Source organism: Fistularia commersonii, chromosome 5 (genome assembly GCF_037954325.1).
Source record: "Fistularia commersonii isolate RoL2024-O1a breed Wild chromosome 5, RoL_Fcom_v1.0, whole genome shotgun sequence".
Lineage (NCBI taxonomy): Eukaryota > Metazoa > Chordata > Actinopteri > Syngnathiformes > Fistulariidae > Fistularia > Fistularia commersonii.
The window spans coordinates 18,090,027-18,113,368 of record NC_141288.1 but is presented as its reverse complement, the minus strand read 5'-3'; the positions used below and the strand labels follow the sequence as shown (position 1 = coordinate 18,113,368).

Below are 23,342 nucleotides of genomic sequence, written 5' to 3'. Positions count from 1 at the left end.
AAGTACTATAAGACATCAAGAATGAAAATATTCTAACCAAAGAGCATCAGTGAGAAATCAGAATGAAGTGTATATATATATATAGCCAGCAGATAGCAGTATATAACCACACCATGACACAAAAGGTGGTTTCACCACTGTTACATCTACATTTACTGTGTTAAACAAAAATGTATTTTTCGTCAGACTATATTGACTCTCTCTCTCTCACTCTCTCTCTCTTTATATATATATATATATATATATATATATATATATATATATACACACACAATAATATATATATACATATTTATTAATGTAGAGAATATATATACTCATATGTAATTCATATATATGTATATAAAAACACATTTCTCTTCAGAATATATTGACTGAATATATATATATATATACACACAAGAATCTATAATGTACATATTCATAATATATATGATCATATATATTAGACAATTCATATATAAATTGAGTAACAATATTCTGAAGAAAACATGTTATAAATATATATGTATGTATTCATATATATATATATATATATATATATATATATATATATATATATTCTGAAGAAAAAGACATTTTTAGTGTAACACAGTAAATGGAGATGTAACACAAAATCAATTGGAAACACAGGATTTGCGTGATTTAAGTGTCCAAACCCCATTTATTGTTTCATGGTGTGGATATGTACTGCTATCTGCTGGATAAACTGACACATTACATTAAGTTTACAGTCTGCGAAAACCAAGGAAACTTCATATTTTGGGTTTTGTGACGTGTACTTCATCTGGTTTCCCACTTCACAATTTCTTCCTGATAAATAAATCAATGCAGGACAACTTAGATTTAATCAACATGCACTTGCAGTGGAGATTTCTTCATGTAAATATAAAACAGCAATTTTAAGATGCTCTTCCTATATCGAACTACCTGCCACTCAACTTCACTGAACATTTAAAAAGATATGTCATTGAAAAAGTTTGAAGCAAAATCAAAGTAAAATAAATAAATGCAATGAAAACTACAACTGTTTTGAGGATTTATTTTAATGTGCATTATACTAGATAATATTAGCAAGTAGGCATTCTAACTATGCACAAAAATCTCATCAAACTGCTTGGTTACTGTTGACATAATAAAGTGGTTATAAGAAATGCGCAAATGCAACTTGAGATGATTTTTGATGCAGTCACTGCGAAAATCAAAACTGTGTGGATCTGTGCATCCTGGTCATGTTCGTCTCTTCTTCTCAGCTCAGAAAGTGCTCTGAGTTACACAAAGCACATCTGGAATCGCTGTGTCGACGTGTTCCATGTTTCCTGTTATTCAGTGGGCTGCTGACAGCCGTTCCCCAAGGGAGGGTGGGTACAGATAATGTTATCATATTGACAAAGAGACTCATATAGCTTGAAAACAAAATAATTGAAATATTATGTTTTTATAAGAATAAATGTTAATGTTAGTTCTTTTGGTTAAATTCAGTTAAATTCCATTCATAATACTTTATTGGTATTATAAATATTATGTGTGCTGTCAGTTGTTATAATTGTTATTGGCATTATCACTAGGGATTCCTTTTATATTAATGTAAAAGGAATCATATTATTATTGATCTGACTTTTAAACACATGGTTTCATTTTGAAATGATAAATTATGTTTCTAAGTGTCTCCGGATCTTTTGCTCATTTGCTGCTGATTTCTCGGACCAATTCATTTCTGCTCATTTTCTAGCTAATGTTTCACTACTTTCTTGCCGAAGTGTCAAAGGGATTTATTATCATTTCATGAAAATGATTAATTTGATCAATTGTTTTTGTTTTCTTTACCTCCAAGAATATCTTGTTGTGAGTTATGAGCCTTGAAAAATATATAAAAAAAACCCTGATATAGTGCAGACCCTCCCTTATCCTTTAGTCATAACAAAAAGAACTGGCAGACAAGGTGTTTCTGGTCACCTTTCCCTTAGGGAGGTCCAATCAAATTCACAGTATTCTTCTAGGTTTAGACACGTAACAGTGATGCAGAACGTGTCTCCCAGTGCAATACAGACTACTTGAAATACACCAGCAAAGTATGATTGCGTTCCGGCTTCTGTACAATGAACGCGGTGAGGATGCTATTTTAACATTTTCTCACATGGGCTGGTCTAATTTCGAAAACCTCCCTTGACATTTTTGCCGGTGCCTCCGACCCCATGCAGCGGATCACGGATGTATGCAAAAGGCTGTACAGCGGACCAGATGAGGACAGATGTATTATACATCGAAATCATAGCTGTCGAACATATCAGTTGTAAGTGATGGGATGTGAGGACAGAATCTCTCAATAGGTGCCCAGAGTCCATGATGTGCATTTCACTTGTGGCAGGCTTATACTTGCATTGCCGCGATGAACAACGCCAACATCACCAGTGACGTAAACGTTAGCGAGGGCGTGGTCATGGATGCTTTACCTGAGCAAGGAGGAGTGACATTAGACAAAAACACACAGAACACAAAACTGTGGGGTCTTTGTTTTGATCTTACCCAGAATACTAATTGTCCTGACAGGCCCATCTCCTCCCTCGTAACGGCCTCGAACCATCAGCTCATAGTCTCCGAGCTGAGGCATGGGAAAGTCGATGAAGTGCCAACCGGTGACGTAGACCTTCCCATAGATGTAGCCCGTCTTTCTGAACATAACCTGAGAAACGTCATGGTAGGTCTTCAGCATCTCTGCAACCTTGCATTTAGTTTTTTTTTTTAAAGAGGGGATCATCTTTTACCTTGTAGTACAGAGGGAAGGATATATTGCCGAACCAGTCGTATTGAATATGATCCCACCACACGTACAACCACATCCCTGTCCAGCTGATGTAGCGCCACATCCTGGGAGCTTCAGGCGGTGCTGTCGAAGGAACAAAAGGACTTAGCAAGAAAAAGCTGCATGCGACGTCCACAGATTTGGACGTATTTGTCTTACGTGGTCTCTTCGTGAACATCTCGCAGTGTTCGCCAGGGGGTCCGAGCCCGGCGCCGTTAAAGGCGCGAACCTCGATGAGGTAGTGCGAGTCCGGCAGCATGTTCTCCAGCCTGGTTTGATTGACGTCGGCCGAGACGAATATGCGATTCGCTCCCACCTCTGGGTCGTCGTACTTCCGCCAGTATTTAACCTGATTGAGGGGAAGCAAGAACTCTCAAATTAAATGTCATCAATCAGAGTATTGGGAAACAGATTTTGGTCATGATGCAAGTGTAAGGGAGGATTTTAAAGCAGGCAAAAATGATTTTCAGAGGATATTTGAAGATCCATATTTATCACAGGAATCTGCTAAGCTATAGAGAATCCCATTTTAGATTAAATCAAGGGTCGCCCAGGCATGACGTAACAGTCAGGAAATAAATGGACAAAAAAGTTCAACCAGTACTGACAAGCCTGTAAGGTGATAAGTAGAAGTAGTGTGTCTCAGTGTGAGTGGAAAGGGGAGGTTTTTACGCCTATATTGAGTTTTGAGACAAGAACCTTCCCCACCTGATATCCTTCGATGTACTGCTGCAGACCCGTTCCTGTGTCCACCACTGGCAGCCACCACACCAACGCTTCCGTGGAAGACACTGGCCTGGAATAGATATCTGTCGGAGGATCTAATGGTACTAGAGACCAGAGAAAAGGAAATAGATCAGCCTCTGTGGGTTTAGAATAAAACCATATTTTTTTCCAAATGGGAGGCAGAAAGCGAGGCGATAGTCACCGTCTCGTGGGTAGTAGACAATCTGGCTGAGACTGTAGGGTCCATCTCCTTTCACATTAAACGATTTTACTTTCACCAGGAATTCCCTGACCTGGAAATCCTCTGCACCAAGGATAAATTCGGGGTCCTTGTGAACATAACGCCTGGTTTCTGGGTCTGAGATGGTCTCGTACCACCAGTCGTAAGCATCATAAGGCTTGAATGCCACGATGTAGCCGAATTTCTTTCCGTAGAAGTACCAGGGCAGCACAGGCTGCGGATCGAATAGCAAACAAAACAGGATTCGTGCGGGTTTTCTTGATACACTGTAAAAACTATAATCGTGACAAATGAAGGTTTACTTACTGTCCACGAGATGATAATCTCGCCATTTTTAGTTCCATAGCCAGTCACATCCGTGGGAGCCACTACTGGGGCTAGAAGACAAAAACTGCCATCAGATGGTATTTCTCGACACATTTTCCATGAGTTACATCAAATATTTTCAAATTCTATCACTTCTTACCCGTATCCCAGGTTTTGATTTTGAGGGAGGGGATGCTGGCCTCTCCGGAGCCATACTCATTGGTGGCAATTATCCTGAACTGATACTCCATCCAACCGTAGAGGTCTCTCACCTCCGCTTTCTCAACGCTTCCGTCCAGAACCTCCGGCACTAAAAGAGAAACAGTTAACTTGATGGTTTGTTTCAGTAGATTGACCACTAAAGGGTCCTCGTGTTTTGGGGAAAGATACTGTAATTTCCAGACTACTGAGCGGACCTGAATATACACATACTGGTAACATCCACAAGTACGTACTGGAAATGCTTTTTTTCCAAACAAAGCATTGAACATTGAATTACCTCAAAATTTCGAAGTAATTTGATTGGTCTGATGCGTTTTGGCGGCATGAAGCTCAGAAGCCCCAAAAAATCCATAAATTAACCAGACCTGGGCATTATACGGCCCACGGGCCACATCCGGCTCGTTTTGCTTTTTTTAGCCGGCCCATCAAACTATTTTCTCAAAAGCTCCTTTTTTTCACCTTTTGTTTAATTTTGTGTGGATGATTACATACAAAATGTTGGAACATTTATATGATCATTAATGGTTTTAAAGTTGAAATAAAATGCCCCAAAATTTAAATATTTAATATCATAATTTTCATTTTGATCAATTTACACGATACCTTGTTGGCCCACACATAAAAATTAAATAAGAAATGTGGCCCGCCAGCCAAAATAATTGCTCACCCTTGAATTAGACGCATCATCGTTTAAGCCGGGGTGTTCAAAGCTCGTGAAAAAAGTAGCGGCTTATAGTCCGGAAATAATGTTACTTCAAGTGGGAGAAAGCGATGCTCACAGGTGCTTGCGTTCCTCCAGTCATCTTCATTTAGAGCCCAGTAGTGTCTGGTCTGGATGGTGTAGTAAAGGATGGGGCTGTTGTGTTCCGCTCCTTTTGTCCACTGCAGTTTCACCCAAGTGTCACCGATATCTTCCACCCGAATCACACCAGGGGGCCCGGGAACTCCTTGAAGGGAGGAAGGAAGAAAGACACAAGGCATGTACATGAGGATGGGTAAGGGCTATCACCTTTCATCAATCAAATCAAATCTGCTTTTGTTTTGTTTTGAGTAACAGCATCTGTCACATTTTTGCAAACATGATCTCTGGACCGGCGACCGGCACAGCCGGACTGACCGACAACTTTGAGGTCGGCATATGCGGTATCTTGATCCACCACCGTCTGGGCTGTGCAGGAGTAGCGGCCCTCGTGCCAGATCTGCGTGTTCTTTATTCTCAGGTCACCACTGCCTTCTTCATTCTACACCAGCAAAAAAAAAAAAAAACAGGTTTGTGAGTTATTCACAAGTCTTTTCATTCAATGCCAAAACGAGAGCCGACCACCTGCGCTCAACTTGGAAGACGTGGAATGTGGATGGAAAGATGGTCTCCGTACCATAATGCGCTCATAGTGCTGCCATTCCATGTCAAGGTCAATGACCCTGAAGTCAACGGCCCAGATGAAGGTGACGTCCAGCGTGGGGTCGTACGAAGCAGAGCAGCTCAGAATCACCTCGTCGCCAACCTTTACCTCGGTGTCTTCGGGGACCGCTGTGAGGCTGGTCGCCTCTGAGAAAGAATAACATATAAATCACGAACATTTCTATTGTGACGTTCGGTGAAAAACCTATCGCAGAGCAATACAATGTGAATAAAACTGACATTGGAAACCTTAATCGGGCTTCATTTCCTTTGCAAGGGCATAATAAGTGATAGTGATAACGGCCCCTGTGTCTAGGCAGAATAAAATCAATACGTTATGATAAATTAAACTGCAGAATACCAGCTTTTTTTAAATTGATTTTCTTTGGTCATTCATTGCTCTTCTTTTAGAAGAGTTTGATTACATTTTACACAATTTCCTCCTGTATTGATCATTTTTGCTGATTCCAAGGTGCCTTCTTTATGATCGTGGAGTTCTTTATGATAGACCTTAAGATAATTTCCGGCTAACTTTATGCACACTCTTCAAGGTATTATTTTTTTAGATACCCTTTGGCAATTCCTTTTCTTGACAAAGATCTTAGAGGGACCGCAGAGAGTAAAACTCTTTTTCACAATTCTATGGTCCAATATCAAAACTCGTTATTCATTTTAATAATACTTTGCTCAGTGCAAACCTGGAAAGATAAGGGATTGAAAAGTGCCAGTCATTTTGACATATATTAGTTTAAGGCAAAAGGGAAGAATAGAACTTCTGAAACAATACCAGGCTGTAAAATGATTGATTTTTATATAATTTCTCATTATTGTTTTATAATTTTAGATGTGGGAAAAAAAGGACGTGAATAATTGATGTTAGCGTGATTGTTTAATCCACAGGGTTCGGATCAGGACAGAGGCTGTTTGAGGTTGCACCTTCTTCCCATCCCAACCACAGCAGGATGTTGCAGGGCTCACCTGTGATGGTCAGATAGCCAGAGCTGTTGGCCTTTCCTCTGTCATTCTCAGCGAAGCAGGTGTAAAGGCCCTCGTCGTTTTTGGTGGCATTGAGGATCTGCAGACTCCCATCGTTCATGATTAAAATGCTGCAAATTAGCGAAACAGAATTTTTGCTTTGTAGTGGAAAGTGTGACAGTATAATGCTGCTTGAAACAAAGGCATATAAAAGTTATATTTACCGTGAGTTGTTGAAGAGCAGTTCTTTGCCCTTTGTCCAGGTAAAGCGAGCTTTGGGAGCCGCCCGTGGCTTGCACTCAATCACAACACGGCCATCTTTGGCTCCGAGAAGCTGTTTCTTCACAGGGTTGAACTCAAATGTGGGGGCACACGCTGCAAGATCAGGGGGAGCCAGGTCAGTTTAGTTGCAATTTGTATTGTCTGGTAAATCTTATTAACTTATTCCTTCTGTGACATCTTTCCATTTAAAGCTGGGGAGGGGCTCACCGATCACTCGCAGCTCAGCACTGGCATACTTGATCCCCCAGTAGTTCTCGGCAACACACTGGTACATCCCCGAGTCATCAAACAGCAGGCTGGAAAACTTTAACTCACCTTTGCCAAACTGGAAATAAACACACAATTCCAACCTAATTTCCTTCATTCAATTGTTCATTTATTGAGTATAAAATAACAACACACATCTAAAAATGCAAGTTTTAAATCTGAAATTGTCGAGGTGATTTGGTAGGAACTGACAGGGAATGAAAATAGTTTTCACCATATAGCCATTCTTGTACCAGCGGATGAAAGGGAAGGGTTTCCCAGCAGCCACACAGCGCATGGAGTGCTCCGAGCCGATATCCACCTCAGTGTTGTTGATGGTCTCTGCCCACTCTGGAGCCGCTAAAAAAAGAGACAGAGCACAATATGATTGGGCTCTGCTCCACAGGATTTATGCCTGAAAGAGGCACAAGAACCAGAACGGGGATTAATCCTTTGCAATGATTTGGTTGTGCCGTCATACTATTATCAACCTGATTTGGATTCAAGTATGTGGTGAAGAAATCTCGGGTAACCTCCTGCGCCGCACAATCAAACATGCCTCCTCGATTGACCACTTCATTTTGGACGGTTTCTTCAGAGTATCTTATTGTTCCACTCGCCTGGCCATTTTGTTTGTCAACAACAACCCGCATCAACAGACAAATTTTCCTCAAGTATCCATAAAGACAAAATGATATGGTATGTCTGTATAGAACTATGATTATATCAGCATCAGTAGTATCACAAATGAGCCTCTTTTACATTATGTTATAAGAAACGCACTCACACTCCACGTAAAGCCAGGCCTTGTACCAGTCCTTTCCCTTTGTGTTGATGGCTTCACACTCATACGCCCCCACATCTTCGTACTGGACGTTGTAGAGGTGCAGCACAGCACCTGATTCGCTGATTTCGTGATTTGCTGGGAGGTCTGTTGCATCAACCTTCCTCCAAACAATATGAGGAATGGGGCTGAAAGGACACACACAGAAAAATATGTATGACTATGGGCTTGAAGTTTGTTGTTTCTGTCAGCTGGCTGTCGGTGGAGTCTTTTAGTGCAATAATTCTATTGTCTTCTGTGCAATAAATGTTTAACTGTACAACAACACATACTTATAACCAAAATTACTACATGTAATCATATACATGTACTTGTAAATACACATGTATATATATTACATACATTTCTATATATGTATTTTATATAAATTTTACATATAAATACTCTATTAATACTCATATACTCTAATAATACTCATCTATTATTATTATCACTATTTTATTCTTCATTTTTATATAGAGTTCTGCAATTTCCCCTGGGAGATCAATAAAGTATTCTGATTCTGAATCATATTCAGAAATAACATACAATGGCTAAATAGTTAAACATTGTTGCTGAAGAGGGAAACACCACATGTTATATGTTCAGAACAATGCTTTCATTCCAAAGTGAAAACATACTTTCCGAGAGCAAAGCACTCTAATGTAATATTAGAGGCCAGCAAAGCAGTTGTGTCTGGGAATTTCACCCTGATGTCTGCAGGGTACTTTCTTTCTTCACCTGATGAGAAAAAAAGGTTGGTCTTTAATGCTATTGTATGGGAAAACAAGTCGATCGGTTTATAAACCACAACCACTGACCGTCATCGGGGGGCGAAGGGATGAGGGGGATAAACTTGGAGAAGACACTCTTCCCAATAATCGGGCTAGAAACAAAGCAAGAATAGTTTCCTGCATCTTGAGCCTCCACTTTGGAAATGTAAAGGTTCCCTGTTTTCTGGGAGACGAAACGACGGCGGTCTGTGTTCAGGAACACCGGGAACTCGTTGTAGATCCAGCGATAAGTTACCTCCTCTAGATAGGCATGATGACAAATGGTGTCAATCCGCAAGTAACCTTGACTTCATAATACCAGAAATACATCCTAGGTGTTTTGGGTTACAATACATTTCAGAATCCTGTGTAGGGGATTAAGAATACAGCAGAAAGCGACTTGGTTGTGGATATATGTCCTGTGGTGGAGGATTCATACCTGGCCAAGCTTTGGGTGGGACACACAACAGAACAGCCCCCTGTCCCTCCTTCACATACACCGGGTCTCTCTCCTCCTGCGGAAACTCCTTCAAAACTTCACAGCAGAGCAGGAGGAAATTAACAGCCGTTTTCGTTTCTTGCAATAATCTATAGCAATAATCTAGGCCTTCAATTGTCAAAAGTTACTGAAAATTAGGCAGGTCTGTGTGATAAATGTCTGAATTTAGCCAAATGGTTGTTGAGGACAAGGCTTTGGTCACTGGCAAAATGTCCGTCAACTACATTTTGGGCGGCTACTACTCAGATAAACACAGATAATTCATAATGAATAACTGCCTCTATAACATACTGTGGTACATCAGCTGGAAATATTCATAGAGGACCTACAATCCAATGAAGTAAAATGTTCTTCTTTGAATACAGAGTGTAATATAGATTAGCTTTTCTGCTTTCGGTAGGTAGGTACTTTATATATCCCCTCAGGGAAATTCACGTGGCTATATTTACTCCATTTACTGAAATTTCCAGGGAGCCTAACGATAAAACAGAGGACAACAACATGCCTGAGGTCTACAAGCGGTAATAGAACGATGAAGAAGTCAATTTCCGGACCTGATATAGCTGTTTAAATCAGGCCAAAGGCCAGGTCAGTCAACACTACAGCTGGGGAAGAATACACTGAGATGTTCTCATCGGGGTAAACAACATGTTTACCCTGGAGAAAAAAAATCTGATTCAGTCATCATGTCTGTATAATCAGAGACATGATGTTTCACTAAACACAGATGTCTAGAGAAGAGCAATAGCAGACAAGTGAGCATGAGAATGTTGCCATAGTCTACAGTTACAACCATGTAAATAAACCTGCTTGCCAGAACTGGCTGCACCAGCAAAGTTTACAATGCTCACATCCAAACTTGATCCTGGCCTCCTTGCTGATGACTGTGCCGTAGATGTTTTTAGCCACACAGATATAATCTCCGGCGTGCTTCTTTTTTGGATTAGAGATGACCAGGTTCCCCCCAACCAGGCTGTAGTGCTCATCAGGCTGCTCCATCAGCTTGATCTCCCAGTTATCACGACGCCACCTACCAGTAATACACATCACTAAATATACATAAACGTGACGTAGCTCATTGTGATATAGTTTTGTGTTTGTGTGACCTGTATGTAGCCGGGGGGTTGGCCCGTGCTCTGCAGTTCATGGAGATTCTTCCATCTGGTGAATCCTCTGTGTAAACCACATCCACAGGCTCCTCCTCGAATATGGGGCCATAGCCAGTAGCCTCCTCTGGCATTTTTGTAGATAATTATTTCATATAACACTTTATCATGGCAAAGCATTTTGTTGTTATCTAAAATGCCTTCAGCACAAATTGAAAACTCACCTCCATATATCCTGGGCTCCCCAAACAGAATCGCCACTGCAAAGTGGAAAGATGACTGCGTGAGTTATTGTGTCTGAGGTTTTAGACTAGAATTATATCACAAGATGTCTTTATCACTTAACAAAGCACCATTTTCTAGAATTGTTTTGTTTCTTACCTGTGAGGGAGACAGACGAGAAGGTGGCCAGTAGCAGAAGAGACGTGGAAGCCGACATCGTCGCACCAGGTCACTGAAGACACGGAGACAGAGTGAGACAAAAAGTTCAGTAAACAAAATTTAAACCTGAAGGTGATTTCTAGGCTAAATGATACATGATGTGTTTGTACGTTGGATATATGATATTTGATTATAGGAATATTGGCATTTTCAACTGGACGTTGCACTGGTATTTGTGAGTAAATACATTCTGGTTTTACCAGATGTACACTGGCTTATAGTCTCTGTATATTAAATAAAAGTACAAAAGTATTGCAGCCTCAATATCCTTTAAAAGTCAAAGCAGAAATACTGAATATTCAAATTCAGCCATTTACAGAGACAATATATATTTATAAATTCACCAATACGAGAGCAACTTAAATGTCTATTGACTCCAAAAAGGGAATGAACACATGCAATAGAGCTGCAAGTTTGTCCTCAGTGTGTCACCATCCACAGTGAAACTAGTCCTATGAAACCAGACTTCTTGTTTGCGTTGTAGTTTGATTTAAAGTGCTTTATAAATGTTTGTTATTATTATTATTGTCCAAAATATTATACAGTGGTGATAAACTTCTGATTTCAACTGTACAGATACACATATTCATGCAGATATTCATGCAGAATATCCCTTATGGGGATCAATAAAGTTTATCTTATGTCACAGATCCCTGTGCTACAGGACTCATATTGTGTGACCTACCCCATGTTGTGTTAAAAAAAACAAAAAACAAAACTAAGAATACACTTGCTGACAGCTTACTTTCTATCTTATAAAGGCGTATTTCACAACAGGCTAGGATATTTCCTGGGCATATTAAAAATTCAGATTTAGAGTGACTTTGCAAACATGGACATTAATGGAATGTATGCTATGCAAAGGTCATGTGTAAACTGTAAAGAAACACTCCCATACCAAATGTGCATGGGAGTTATGTCTCCCCACTGACAACTCACCACCCTTGCAGATGTTTCGGCTGGATTCCCCTGTTTGCTCTCGCGCATCCACAGACTCAGCACTTCACCATGCCACTGAAAGAAGAATAAAGTTTTGTTGCACATTACAATGTTGACCTTGTTTGTATGCAAAACACAACACATCACCAAATTAAAGCGCCTGCTGCATGAACATGAGAAAATGCAGAGTGTGTGTGTGTGTGTGTGTGTGTCTGTGTGTGTGTAGCAACACCATAACAGTGATTTCTGTGAATCAAAGGGGTTACCGCTACCAGCACGACTGTCTGATGTTCAAAGCATATGAGTTAGCTGTCACAGAGTAAAAAACTTTGTGGAGAAATGGGAAGCGTAGAACGATGGCTGCATAAAAATACAAAAACACAAAAAAAAACTGAATGCATTCCTGATGTTTGAGGCGTTCAAGGACATCCAGGATCAGTGCAAACTCATCGTCTGCAGACGAAAAAGAGATGAAATAGAAAAAAGATATTCAAAAAGAAATAAGAATCAATTGGTGTAACACAATAGAATTGCGTTGCCGTTATAGTTCACATCCGTCCCTGCAGATCTTTGACGAACAGACAACAACATCTCAGAGAAGCTCTAGTTTACGCGAGAACAATGAACTCCACTTCACACTTAAAGCTCACTACGCTTTGAAAGGAAGTGGTATGAACACCCTATCGGACATAAACTGGACAAAAACAAACTGATGAAGTCGTCCACGTGATGTAACACTTCTGCAATCCTACAGCTATTCGCATTTATTATGCAGCAACATGTCTGTGGAGGTTCTCAGTCACGGTGTATTCTTGTTGAAATCTTCTTTTTGTGGCAACTGGATTTGAATTTCTTCACTAGAAGACATTTCACCCTTCATACGAAGAGCTTCTTCAGTTCTAATGACCTGTGAGGAGTTTTTGATTATAACTTCCTCGTTGAGGACACCATCTGAATAAAAAAAATAAAACTCACCACATATCAGATCTGCACCCTACTGGACCTTTGTCTACAAACCTCCCTATTTCCAATTCAATGGCGGATTCTATCAGCAAAAACATGGATGCACCATGGGTTCGCCCATATCCCCCATAGAGAAGAACCAAAACATGGAGGAGGTTAAGAGCAAGGCCCTCGCTTCGTTCAGGGGAAGATCAAGAAGAATGAGGTAGAGGCGTTCACTTCTAACCTCAACATGATCAATGACCACATCACATCAGAAAGGAGGACGTCACTGCTGACCAACTCCCCTTCTTGGACTGTTGCATTCACATCCAATAGGACAGAAGCCTGGATATCAAGATTTACAGGGAACCAACACACACCGACCAGTAATGACTTTTTGACTCACACCAACCCCTGGAGTACAAACTGGGGTTAATCAGAACTCGACACCACAGGGGAAAGAGCGTCACATCAACCACCGAAGGCAGCAACACAGAGGTACAACTCATTAGGAAAGCCCTAAAATCCTGTGGCCTTCAGAAACCTTCTTCTTCTTCTTCTCCTTTCGGTTTTCCCTTCAGGGGTCCCCGCAGCGAATCAACCTTCTCCATCTAACCCCATTCTCTGTATCTGTATCCTCCTCTCCCAAACCAACTACCTTCATATCCTCAGTCACTTCGTCCATAAATCCTTTCTTTGGTCTTCCTGAAGAACTCCTGCCTGGCAGATCCAATTCCAGCATCCATCTACCAATATATTCCCTATCCCTCTTCTTTACATGACTGAACAATCTCAGTCTGGCTTCTCTCACCTTCTCATGTGCTGTTTCTCTGATAGACTAATTCCTGATCCTATCAATCCTGGTCACTCCCAAAGAGAACCTAAGCATCTTTATCTCTGACCTCTAGCTCTGCCTCCTGCCTCCTTTTCATTACTGTAATTGTTTACTTGGCCATACAGCATCGCCGGTCTCACCACTGTCTTGTACACCATTCCTTTCATTCTGGCTGATAGTCTTCTATCACATAGTACCGCTGACACTTTTCTCCACCCATTCTAATCTGCTTGAACTCATCTCTTCACCTCTTTTCCACCGTCTCAACTGCTCTGGACTGTTGACCCCAAGTACCTGAAATCCTCCAACTGATCTCCACTCCCTGTAGCCTCACGTACCACCTAAGTTCCTCTCATTCACACACATATACTCTGTCTTGCTGCGACTACCTTACATTTCTCTCCTTTCCAGCGCAGACCTCCACCTCTCTAGATTTTTCTCACCACAGATCACAATGTCATCTGCATACATCATGGTCCAGGGAGATTCCTGTCTAACCTCATCTGTCAGCCTGTCTATCACCACAGCAAACAAGAAGGGGCTCAGCATTGTCATACCATATGTTGCTGGTGATTCAGAGATACTCCTATGGGTGTTCAACAAACACCATATACCGGTACATTTCAAACCCCACAACACCCTAAGACAAAAACTGGTGCACCCCAAGGAAAAAACACCCAGGCATAAGATGGAGAATGTAGTGTATGCTGTCACTGGCACTGAGGATTCTGATGACCTCTACATTGGAGACCAAACAACCTCTACAGAAACGGATGGAGAGCCATCACTTCAGGACAAGACTCCAAGGTCCGAAGAACAAGCGCCATTCTTTTGAAGACAACAATGTCTGTATTCTGGACAGAGAAGACAGATGTTTTCAGAGAGGAGTCAAAGAAGCCATCTTTGTCAAAACAGAAAAATTCATCTCTGAACAGAGGGCCTCAGACACAACCTTAAGCAAACTCATAACACCATACTGGGATCAATACCAAAAATGGATTTGCACACACAGACCAGGCCTATCCGCACCCTCTGAACAGCCAGGAAAGATTCACCACCAGAACCAGCCCTCGCTAACTTCCACATGAGCCTCATGTGATCCAACAAGTTTTACTCCTTTGATAGCTTTACTCTTTCAAATTCCAATCCAGGTAGTCCCACAAAAATTGCCCTTGTGTCACCGACGAACGACACAATTATTATGCTAACGACAATTAGCATAACAACCCCCTTTGACAGTTTCTGACGATCAACTCTTACATTTACATAGCAAGCCAAAATAACCAGGACCCGCCCACAAACCCTGGCACTTATCGGATGAGCGGTAAAAAGGTCTTCACGTGAAGAAATAAAGTCCAGTTGTCACGAAAGACTTCGACAAGAATGCATTAATTAAGCATTTCAGCGTTTAAACCCCTCGGCAGAGCTTGGTGGCTTTTAGGTTGATGCTCGGTCGGTACCTCGGCGACGGCTTCACCCGGTCTGACCCGACCCAGCTGCCGAGGACGGGCGAAGCTATTTTCAATGATATTTTTATTATATTTTCAATTAAACGCTCATATTACAACTCGAGTGTAATAGGAAAAAAATCACTGAACTGTCGACAAAACGGGAACATAAAATATAACTTAATAGAAAAATGAATAAATAAGAACGCGGGGCACGGTAATGCTCTAGCTAACCCCCCTTTATAGGATGGAGGCTCCTGGCTTCATCCGGACAGGGTTCCCTCTGTCTCTACGTTTTCCCTGTTCCTGCGTGGGGTTCCCACAGGTTCTCCGACCACAGGCCGAAAAACACGCAGTCAGTCGAGTGAAGACTCTACGTGGGGCCATAAAGGGAAAGAGGAACACTTTGTAAGTAGCCATTCGACGACTCTCCAGTTGTTCGTCTGGAATCCGTGTCCCTGTGATTGACAGGTGACCTGTCCGGGTGAAATCCCGTCCATCAAGTTCTCGCGGTCTTCCAGGAAGGAAGTGCAGCTTGGAACGCGAACAAATACATAATAACACCAAAATAATTGGAAACAAATATTCGAATTGTGATATACAATTGATAATTATGATGATAATAGCAAAATAATAATAATAATAATAGTCTAAAGTTGTGTGTGTGTGTGTGTGTGTGTGTGTGTGTGTGTGTGTGTGTGTGTGTGTGTGTGTGTGTGTGTGTGTGTGTATATACATAATGTGTACTGTATATACACACACTTCTATATTCATAGACAGAAGCCGTATAGTATAATATAGTCACATCACAAGTGAAATATAAGAAAAGGAAAAACGTTGTATTTTTTTTAAATCTTCTTCATTCATATAATATGCTTGTTAAAATTGCAGAGTGAAACAGTGTGCACCAAATTCCAGGTAGAAGCCCTGCAAAGACACAGACAGACAGGCGATGTCCCATAGCTAAATCCCGAGAAGACACTCCTGCAAGTTCCTGCAAGTGTGCAGAAACTGCATTGATTAACTTCTCACGGTCGAAAGAAGCATGCTTGCAGTCAGAGAAAGAAATATTGAAGTTTGATCTGCTGAGACCCAAGGTTACACACACACACACACACACACACACACACACACACACACTTATCTATCTATCTATCTATCTATCTATCTACAACCTCATATGGGGTAACAGATACTGTGTAATATAAAAGCAGGGCTATTGCAATGAATGAAAACTGTGTTTTACCATATGCTTTCAGAATGCTCACAGAGGCTTTAAAAAGTGAAACTAAAGTACTGCATATATTAGTTAAGGAATATTTTATTATTGATTTGACATTAATATTTGTGATCTATATATATATATATGTATACATTACTTGTATCTTGTTATGACAACTGTACACAAATTTCTTCACTTGAAGAATCAAACGCTTACAAGCCTTTTTAAAACATTACCAGTCATTTTTAAAAGTCATACTGATAATCGCTGCCTATCACTGTGACTCACTGTGAATCACTGATCATAATGAGAGATAGTGTAAAATTAAAACAAGAGAGATTTGAGAACGGTGAAGGGCATGTGGGAAGAATATTGTTAAAGAAAATGATGCCAGACAGCAACCTCCCATGTGCAAAGGGAGAGAGAGAGGGATAGAGAAGAGAGACTCATTACACAGCACATCCCCATACAGACACTGCAGCTCTGACTCCCGATGACTCAACACAAGCCCCTCTTCATGGCAAACTAAGCTGCATCCATCATGAATTAGAATATCTTCACTGCATCCTTCACCCAGAATGGCAGGAGAGATGAGGTGGGAGAGCCTCACACAAAATCAAGCGCATTCTATCGTATGACAGCAAAGATGGTCATAGTTGAAAGCAACACAGGTGGGATGAAAATCATTGTTAAATATTAAAATGCATATTTAGAATCCAAATGTCCGCACTACACTATGTGGCTTTGTGTTGAATATAGTTGCTGCATCTATTCCAACCTTTCTCATCAATTCACCAGAATGCGTTTGACCCCAGCGTTAATCCCATCACAGATCCTCTTTGGACAGCGGCAGCAATATTTAGGTCAGGACGCGTATTAAAAGCCCAGCGTATTGGAGGCAGGATAAATAATGCTCTCGTTAGGTTATGTGGGAAATCACGTTCAAAATGGTAATAGCTCAAATCCAAACCAGGGGCCGTCCAGCGCCGTCAGGTTACAAGGTTACCGGTTGGGATGGATGGGACAGTTTTATCCTCCATGTTTCCGACTGGTGCGGGCTGTGGTTGGATTTCTGTCCCGGCCATCTGGCTGTTTTACACATTGCTGGTAAAACCCTGACAATGCTGAATGTGTCGCAGACAATTTGAGATAGAAAACAATCCCAGCAAGAGATGGAGAACAAGTTGATCACAGTGCTTAATCAGATTCTCTGTCTAAGAATAGACGAAAAAAAAAGGCTATTTTAGGACAGTTGTTAACTATGAGGAGGCCGTTCAGGGAGTTGCCCTCATGAACGGGGCGGGCAGCGCGTCCACGCCACAGAGCATCCGTGCGCCCTTGACGCATTGAGCATCTGACATCCCATTCCTCTCTGCAGCTGCACTTTTCTTTTCTTTGCATCTTTGCATGCGCTGCAAATAAAAAAAAAAAAACAACAACAACAATGTAGACCTGTAAAACGTCCCCTGTCCCCCCACCCCCACCCCAAAAAAAAATCTCCTGCGCACTCCCCCCACCTCTTACATCACTTCACCCCCCACGACAACTGTGCGAAACCGGTAACACACTGCTCTGCATTGCGGTACTTTTGCCGTGATCGTCCTGGTCCACTTTCAGAATCCAGTTTGCACTCAACCCCCCTCAAACCCCGACCATGCAGAAAATCTACCTGCACCATACACCCTCTGCAGCCCTGTGCGGTTCTTACCTTGGGGAGACAGACGTGGGAAATATCAGAGCGCAGTTTTCATGGCACACCAGGACCAGAGACGCAATCGTCCCACAGCCCACCCGCCCGGAAAGTCCCGTCCAACTCAACTTTTCTATTGGAGAAGAGCGGATGAGTGGCGTCTGTGCGCGGCGGCTGCCATTGGTCGGAGGAGGAGGAAGGATGGAAGAATGCAGGAAGGATGCAAGAAGCAAGCTGCTGCGCGCCGCAGACCGGGCAAATACAGCCTTCAGGGAGACCCAGAACATCTCATTGTGCTACTTTTTTGACCATTCGTTCTCTTTTTTTCGATCGGATTTTATAATAGATTGTCAAGAAAGGCACCGCACAGGCATCCAGATATCCCACCATGTGGTGCACATGATAAATGACCTTCACACCCGTCTATTATTAATGCCTCTCTCCACTCGCCGGTTACAATATAATAACATGGCTTGTTATATTTCAAAAAGTAATAAAAAAAAAAAAGAATGACTGGACCCTTGAATGTAGAATTTAGTCACGTATAGACAGGCGCGTACCGGATATTATCATCTGAAAAAAAAATTGACATTCGCAAATTGTGTGAAGACATTTCAAATTTTTCCACTAGATGTCACTCCACGCACGCTTTTCTTCGCACAAAGGACCCACTGAGGATTTGAAATCCTGAAACCGACATTTATTTATTTGTTTTTGTTTTCTTTTCTTTACTTCATTTAAAATACAAAATATTTTGCAATATCATATGGTAAACCATTTTGACAGCCTTTCATGCTTCTCATGTAGCTTCAACATTAACCAGAATGTCATATTATATCATATCATATCATAATCATGTATATCCTATGCTCAACAGTCACCAGAACATTATTTGGAAGGGTATTCACACTCAGAACGGGCCAGTCTGCACATCTGTCCCTTTGTATGCCCCAAATCACCATTTCGTTTTTGCACTCATAAAAGGATGAGTCAGTTATAATAGTTCAGGACAAAATATAATAAGAGTGTCCTATTGGGTACAACCAGGACATTTTGTCCATAACAAGTTTTAAGTGATACATCCTGTTAGTGTTTGCATTTCTTAAAAAAAAATGTAAAAAAAAAAAAAAAAAAATACAGAAAAAGGTGCGTGAACTGTCAGAGACAGAAACAATACAGGTGTCACAAGAGCTCAGTCACAAGTTAAATTATCTCATTTGATACCTGATAGAATAAACATTTGAGCTAGTACTCGACACGTTAAAAAAAGAAAAAAATATCACAGCAAATTAAAAGGTGAAAACTGCAAATTGTCTCTTCTCAAACACTATTCTGCTCCCTTAACCCTTAATGCCACTCGGTTGATCGAGACCTCAACACATCTAAGCTCAATTCAAACCATTATTTACAAAAAAAATATATGTATATATATATATATCTACACGTGGTAAGCAGACACTTTGCAACCTAAAAACTTGATGCAAGTTATGGTAAACCTAAGACATGGAGATGGTTTCTGGAAAAGTCTCCACTTGAAAGTGGGAGAAGACTGCTGGACACAGACCGTTATCCGTGGAAACACAAGCGATAGTATACAGTACATCACACACGCTTTAACACTGAAGCATGCATGTGCTGCACACACACACGCACACATACACACACACACACACACACACACACACACTCGTACACCCGAAACACTCACACACATTTACAGTCATATAAAAAGTCACCGCGTGTTTGGTGTACATACTCCGATGTGCTGAACGTCGACGACACATACACACACACACACACGGATTAAAATGCATAAACCAAATTAACCAGAGTTACAGTGAAAACAGCAATATTTTCCATTCACATGAACAAACCCTTGTTTCCACGTTTGCAATCATTGGGAATATTTCCAACCCGTTTCCTCTGAGCTCTTTAAGTGCTACCAGAGTCCTGATACTGTCCATGAAGAAAATACCACATCATGTGTCTGTTGGCAGTTACCTGGTGAAAAGGTTGGCAGTATTTCAGTGCTGCTGATCGGTATGTGAACGCCTTCGAAAGAGGTGTTTGGAAATGAATATACGAGATGCAAGGACATCTTAAGAGGTGTTGGCGCTCTGCTTTTCCCGCCTCAAATCCTAAACTGGAATGTGTGGTCAGCATTTGTATGTTTGTTTGTTTTTTTTTTGCCAAAACGGGACCGATGGATATCTGATTGTCAGCGAGCCATGACAACCTACAGAGGAAAAACAGTCTCTCTCAGCTGACATCGAGTGTTTCTTCTTCGAGACGAGGCTGCCTTTAGACGTAACCTCGCATTTTTGGTGCACAAGGCATTATGTGATAACATCATATATTTATGGCGCTTAAAAATGTAAGAACATCTGCATTTGTAATCCACAGTATCGCGTAATAAAGATGTTGAATGCTTGTCAATGAAGAAAAAGCAATATGGAATACAAGTGTCATTTAATAGTCTTAACTGTTCCAGAAATAATAAGTGGGGATTAAGAAATCCTAGATTTGCTGTTTTTTTTTTTGTTTGTTTTTTTAAATCCTTTATGACAAAATGTGGAGAAATGTAATCCACCTGCGCTCATGTAGTTTTTGGTTTGAAATGCTGGTGTTTTTACAAAATTAAGTGAGAGCATGTATCCCCCTTGTTATTACATAATGCATTGTTACTGTGCAGTGCAGCGTCTCACACACCATGAAATCCTAACACAGGTCGCCGTAAACAATAAGAGCAGAAGTAAAGAGTAAAGTCAAAAAGGTTGCTTTGTGTTGAGGAAATAACAGAGCTTGCTGACTTCAATTTCACCAAAATCCACATTGCACTACTTTTCGCGGTTGCACCCCGGATCATAATGTGAAACATGATGGGTGCAAGACATTAGGTTTCCAGATATCAGCATATCAGAGATTATATTACTGCATTGAGAATAAAGTGGGATAAAAGTACTGTGATCCTGGACTGTATAAACTCTCCGGAGTCGGGTCTGACACTGTACATGAAGAGTGATGTACTTCTTTGTTCTCCACAAAGGCACTAGAAACCATGCTGAGAAGTTCTTGATCCACTGACAGAATGTGGCGTTACGATAAGTTACCGCATCTGTATTGTTTTCTGACGACATACGTGAACGCAAACGCGAGTGAGCAGGTTGAAAGTTACGTGACGACGACACACGGGTAAGATCCCTGTTACATTTCCACTGGTGACGGGTTAGCGCTCGGTGCGAAGAGGCGTGGGTTAAAGAAAAGAAAAAGCAAAAAAAAAAAAAAAATGCAAGGAAAGAACAAGCTCCAGATGAGAAACAAAGGCTAAACACGGACCGCACGGAATCGGAGCGGGGAATCTGCCATGGCTAGTTTTTGGAGGATTGATCGATCTTCTCGCTTCAAGTCAGGTTTCCACGCCCGACCTGAAACAGCCAATGTAGCCTTTGTCCTATTCTGTTACACACCATATGTACAAACAGTTCATTCGTCCTGAAGGACAAACCCTACCGTCTACTTTGTATCACACATTTCTGCTGCTATATTCCTGTATAATCGGATACCGTATAACACTTTGTGAAGACCGAAAAGAGAAAATAATTTGGGGGCGGCCGTTCAGTCGAAACTTGCAACGACTGACGTGAGACAGTGTTACGACGCTGAGCGGGGTCGTGATTCACTCCGTGCAGATGCTCATCGATGGATGGGTCAGTAAATGTTCGCCTGGATTGCCTGGAACCTGGATTTGGATTCAAATATAACGTCGGGAGCATCATGTTTGTAAAGGATATCAAATGGCACCAATACACACAGCCATACTCCTGCTCAGTCAGAGTATTAAAACATTTGATACATTCCTTTTGCTTTTCTGTATTGCTTCCTTTCTGATTCCTGTTTCTCAGCATCGTCGCGTCCCTGCTCCACCTCCTCTCCGCGGTCCTGGGGCACGTGGCGTCGGGCTTAGAGATGTCGATCGGTGAGGTCACAGTGTGACAGGAGCTGGCGGGTGCCGGGCAGCAGGTGTGGAGATGAGGGCGTATCAGCAGTTTCGGTGACAGGTAGCCGTGGCGATGACCACCGGAGTGACAGTTACCATGGTAAAGTAAGGTGTCCACGATGACTGTCACCTAAGCAACTGTCACCACAGAGATGGGCCTCATGGTCACATTTGCCAGGGTGACAAAGTGTGTGGTAGCGACCGCTACAGTCACGTCCTTTTTTTTTTTTCTTTTTTTTTTTTTTTTTTGTTAGACAAACGAGTTCATGGCGTTGACAGGCGACGGGGCTTCTGAACTCTCGTTGCCCTCGTGCGTGTCTTTCTCCTTCTTGCCGCTGTACTGGCCGATGAAGGAGCCGTCCTCGTTGAATTGTCCGTCCCCGCCCTCCCCGTAGTCCACCAGGCTGTCATCGCTCTCGTCACGGCGCACCGTCCCGTTGGAGGGCGTCCGGCTGCCCTTCAGGGGTTTGTGATCCTCCGTGTCACTGGTGGGAGGTGAAAGGGTCGGCGGGAAGGCGATTAATCGATTGAGTTGGCTGTTTCGCTTCTTTTGCAGTGGTCTCAAACCCTCAGATGACACTTGGGGCACACATTGATGGAGCTTTCCACCGCACAAGTGCAGCCGTTTCTTATCGCTGGGATTTATTTACTGCACCACGAGAGGAAATCTAGATGAAGGCACTTGTACAGTGGAGTAGCTCTCCTACATCTAAAATGTTATCCATCCAAAGTGTTAGTACTGTGGTGCCGCCAAGCTCCAGGGTTAGCAACCAGTGCCAAAGGTGTTTTTTTTTTAATGCTTTTTTTTTTTCTTTTGCAAACGCGTGCCGCTCAAGTCGGTACAATGCCTGAATTTAAATGCAATTTCTGAAATTATGCACAAAGTGTTCATGCATCGTTCAAAAATGCAAGTAGTCATTTTTCTCAAAGATACAGTCAGTTATTGTTTTTGTAAAACTCTCCGTCTCACAGTCCTCCAATGCAGCACATTCGGATCTATAACCTGGATCAAACATCTACCAGTGTTTAGCAGTACTTTACGATCGGGGACAGATGATGAGGTGAATAAAGGGTGACGTTAGCAGTTTGGACTATTAAAGCTTTAGTGATAATGCTGTTATTGTTGTTATGGTGATGACAGTAAGAAAGATCAGTAGTTTCCCTTCCCTTTGTTTCGGTCAGAAACATAGCAAACACAAACTTAAAGCCAGCCTGAGATTTGCCACACGAGAGTGAAGGCTGAGTGAATTGCATGCTGGTCTAACTGCATCTCCTCTTACCTCTCTATAGACCTAAACCCGCGCCCCCCAAAAAAAGACAAGATAAAAACAAAAAACATGAGCCACATGACAGAAATTTTTGATTTAACGCTGCTTATTTTTAAGAAAACGGTTAAGACATAGTTCAATGCGATTCACTAC

At 41.7% G+C, this 23,342-nt stretch overlaps 2 protein-coding genes across 9 annotated transcripts in view; both read right to left on the bottom strand.

Moving 5' to 3' along the window:
* Positions 1-1,026: 1,026 nt before the first annotated feature.
* cntn1b (contactin 1b) lies at positions 1,027-18,023 on the bottom strand. The gene is made up of 25 exons (XM_086147108.1): positions 17,943-18,023; positions 11,785-11,859; positions 10,786-10,858; positions 10,629-10,664; positions 10,405-10,531; positions 10,150-10,328; positions 9,239-9,334; positions 8,848-9,060; positions 8,668-8,767; positions 7,991-8,175; positions 7,439-7,563; positions 7,165-7,282; positions 6,900-7,050; positions 6,679-6,806; positions 5,675-5,847; positions 5,416-5,539; positions 5,078-5,245; positions 4,237-4,386; positions 4,077-4,147; positions 3,732-3,984; positions 3,512-3,633; positions 2,963-3,152; positions 2,766-2,887; positions 2,527-2,683; positions 1,027-2,453 (listed from the first exon to the last, which is right to left on the bottom strand). Exons 3-25 carry the CDS (start codon positions 10,841-10,843, stop codon positions 2,371-2,373), a joined length of 3,129 nt encoding a protein of 1,042 aa, XP_086003234.1. The 5' UTR covers positions 10,844-10,858; positions 11,785-11,859; positions 17,943-18,023; the 3' UTR covers positions 1,027-2,370.
* A 579-nt stretch (positions 18,024-18,602) lies between these two features.
* Positions 18,603-23,342, bottom strand: part of nrcama (neuronal cell adhesion molecule a) — a 68,746-nt gene continuing 64,006 nt past the window's right edge. For all 8 annotated transcript variants that reach the window (XM_086147098.1, XM_086147099.1, XM_086147100.1 and 5 more), the window contains one exon: positions 18,603-22,406. In XM_086147098.1, coding sequence (XP_086003224.1) covers positions 22,172-22,406 — 235 coding nt within the window. In that variant the 3' untranslated portion in view covers positions 18,603-22,171. The remainder of the gene's footprint in view (positions 22,407-23,342) is intronic.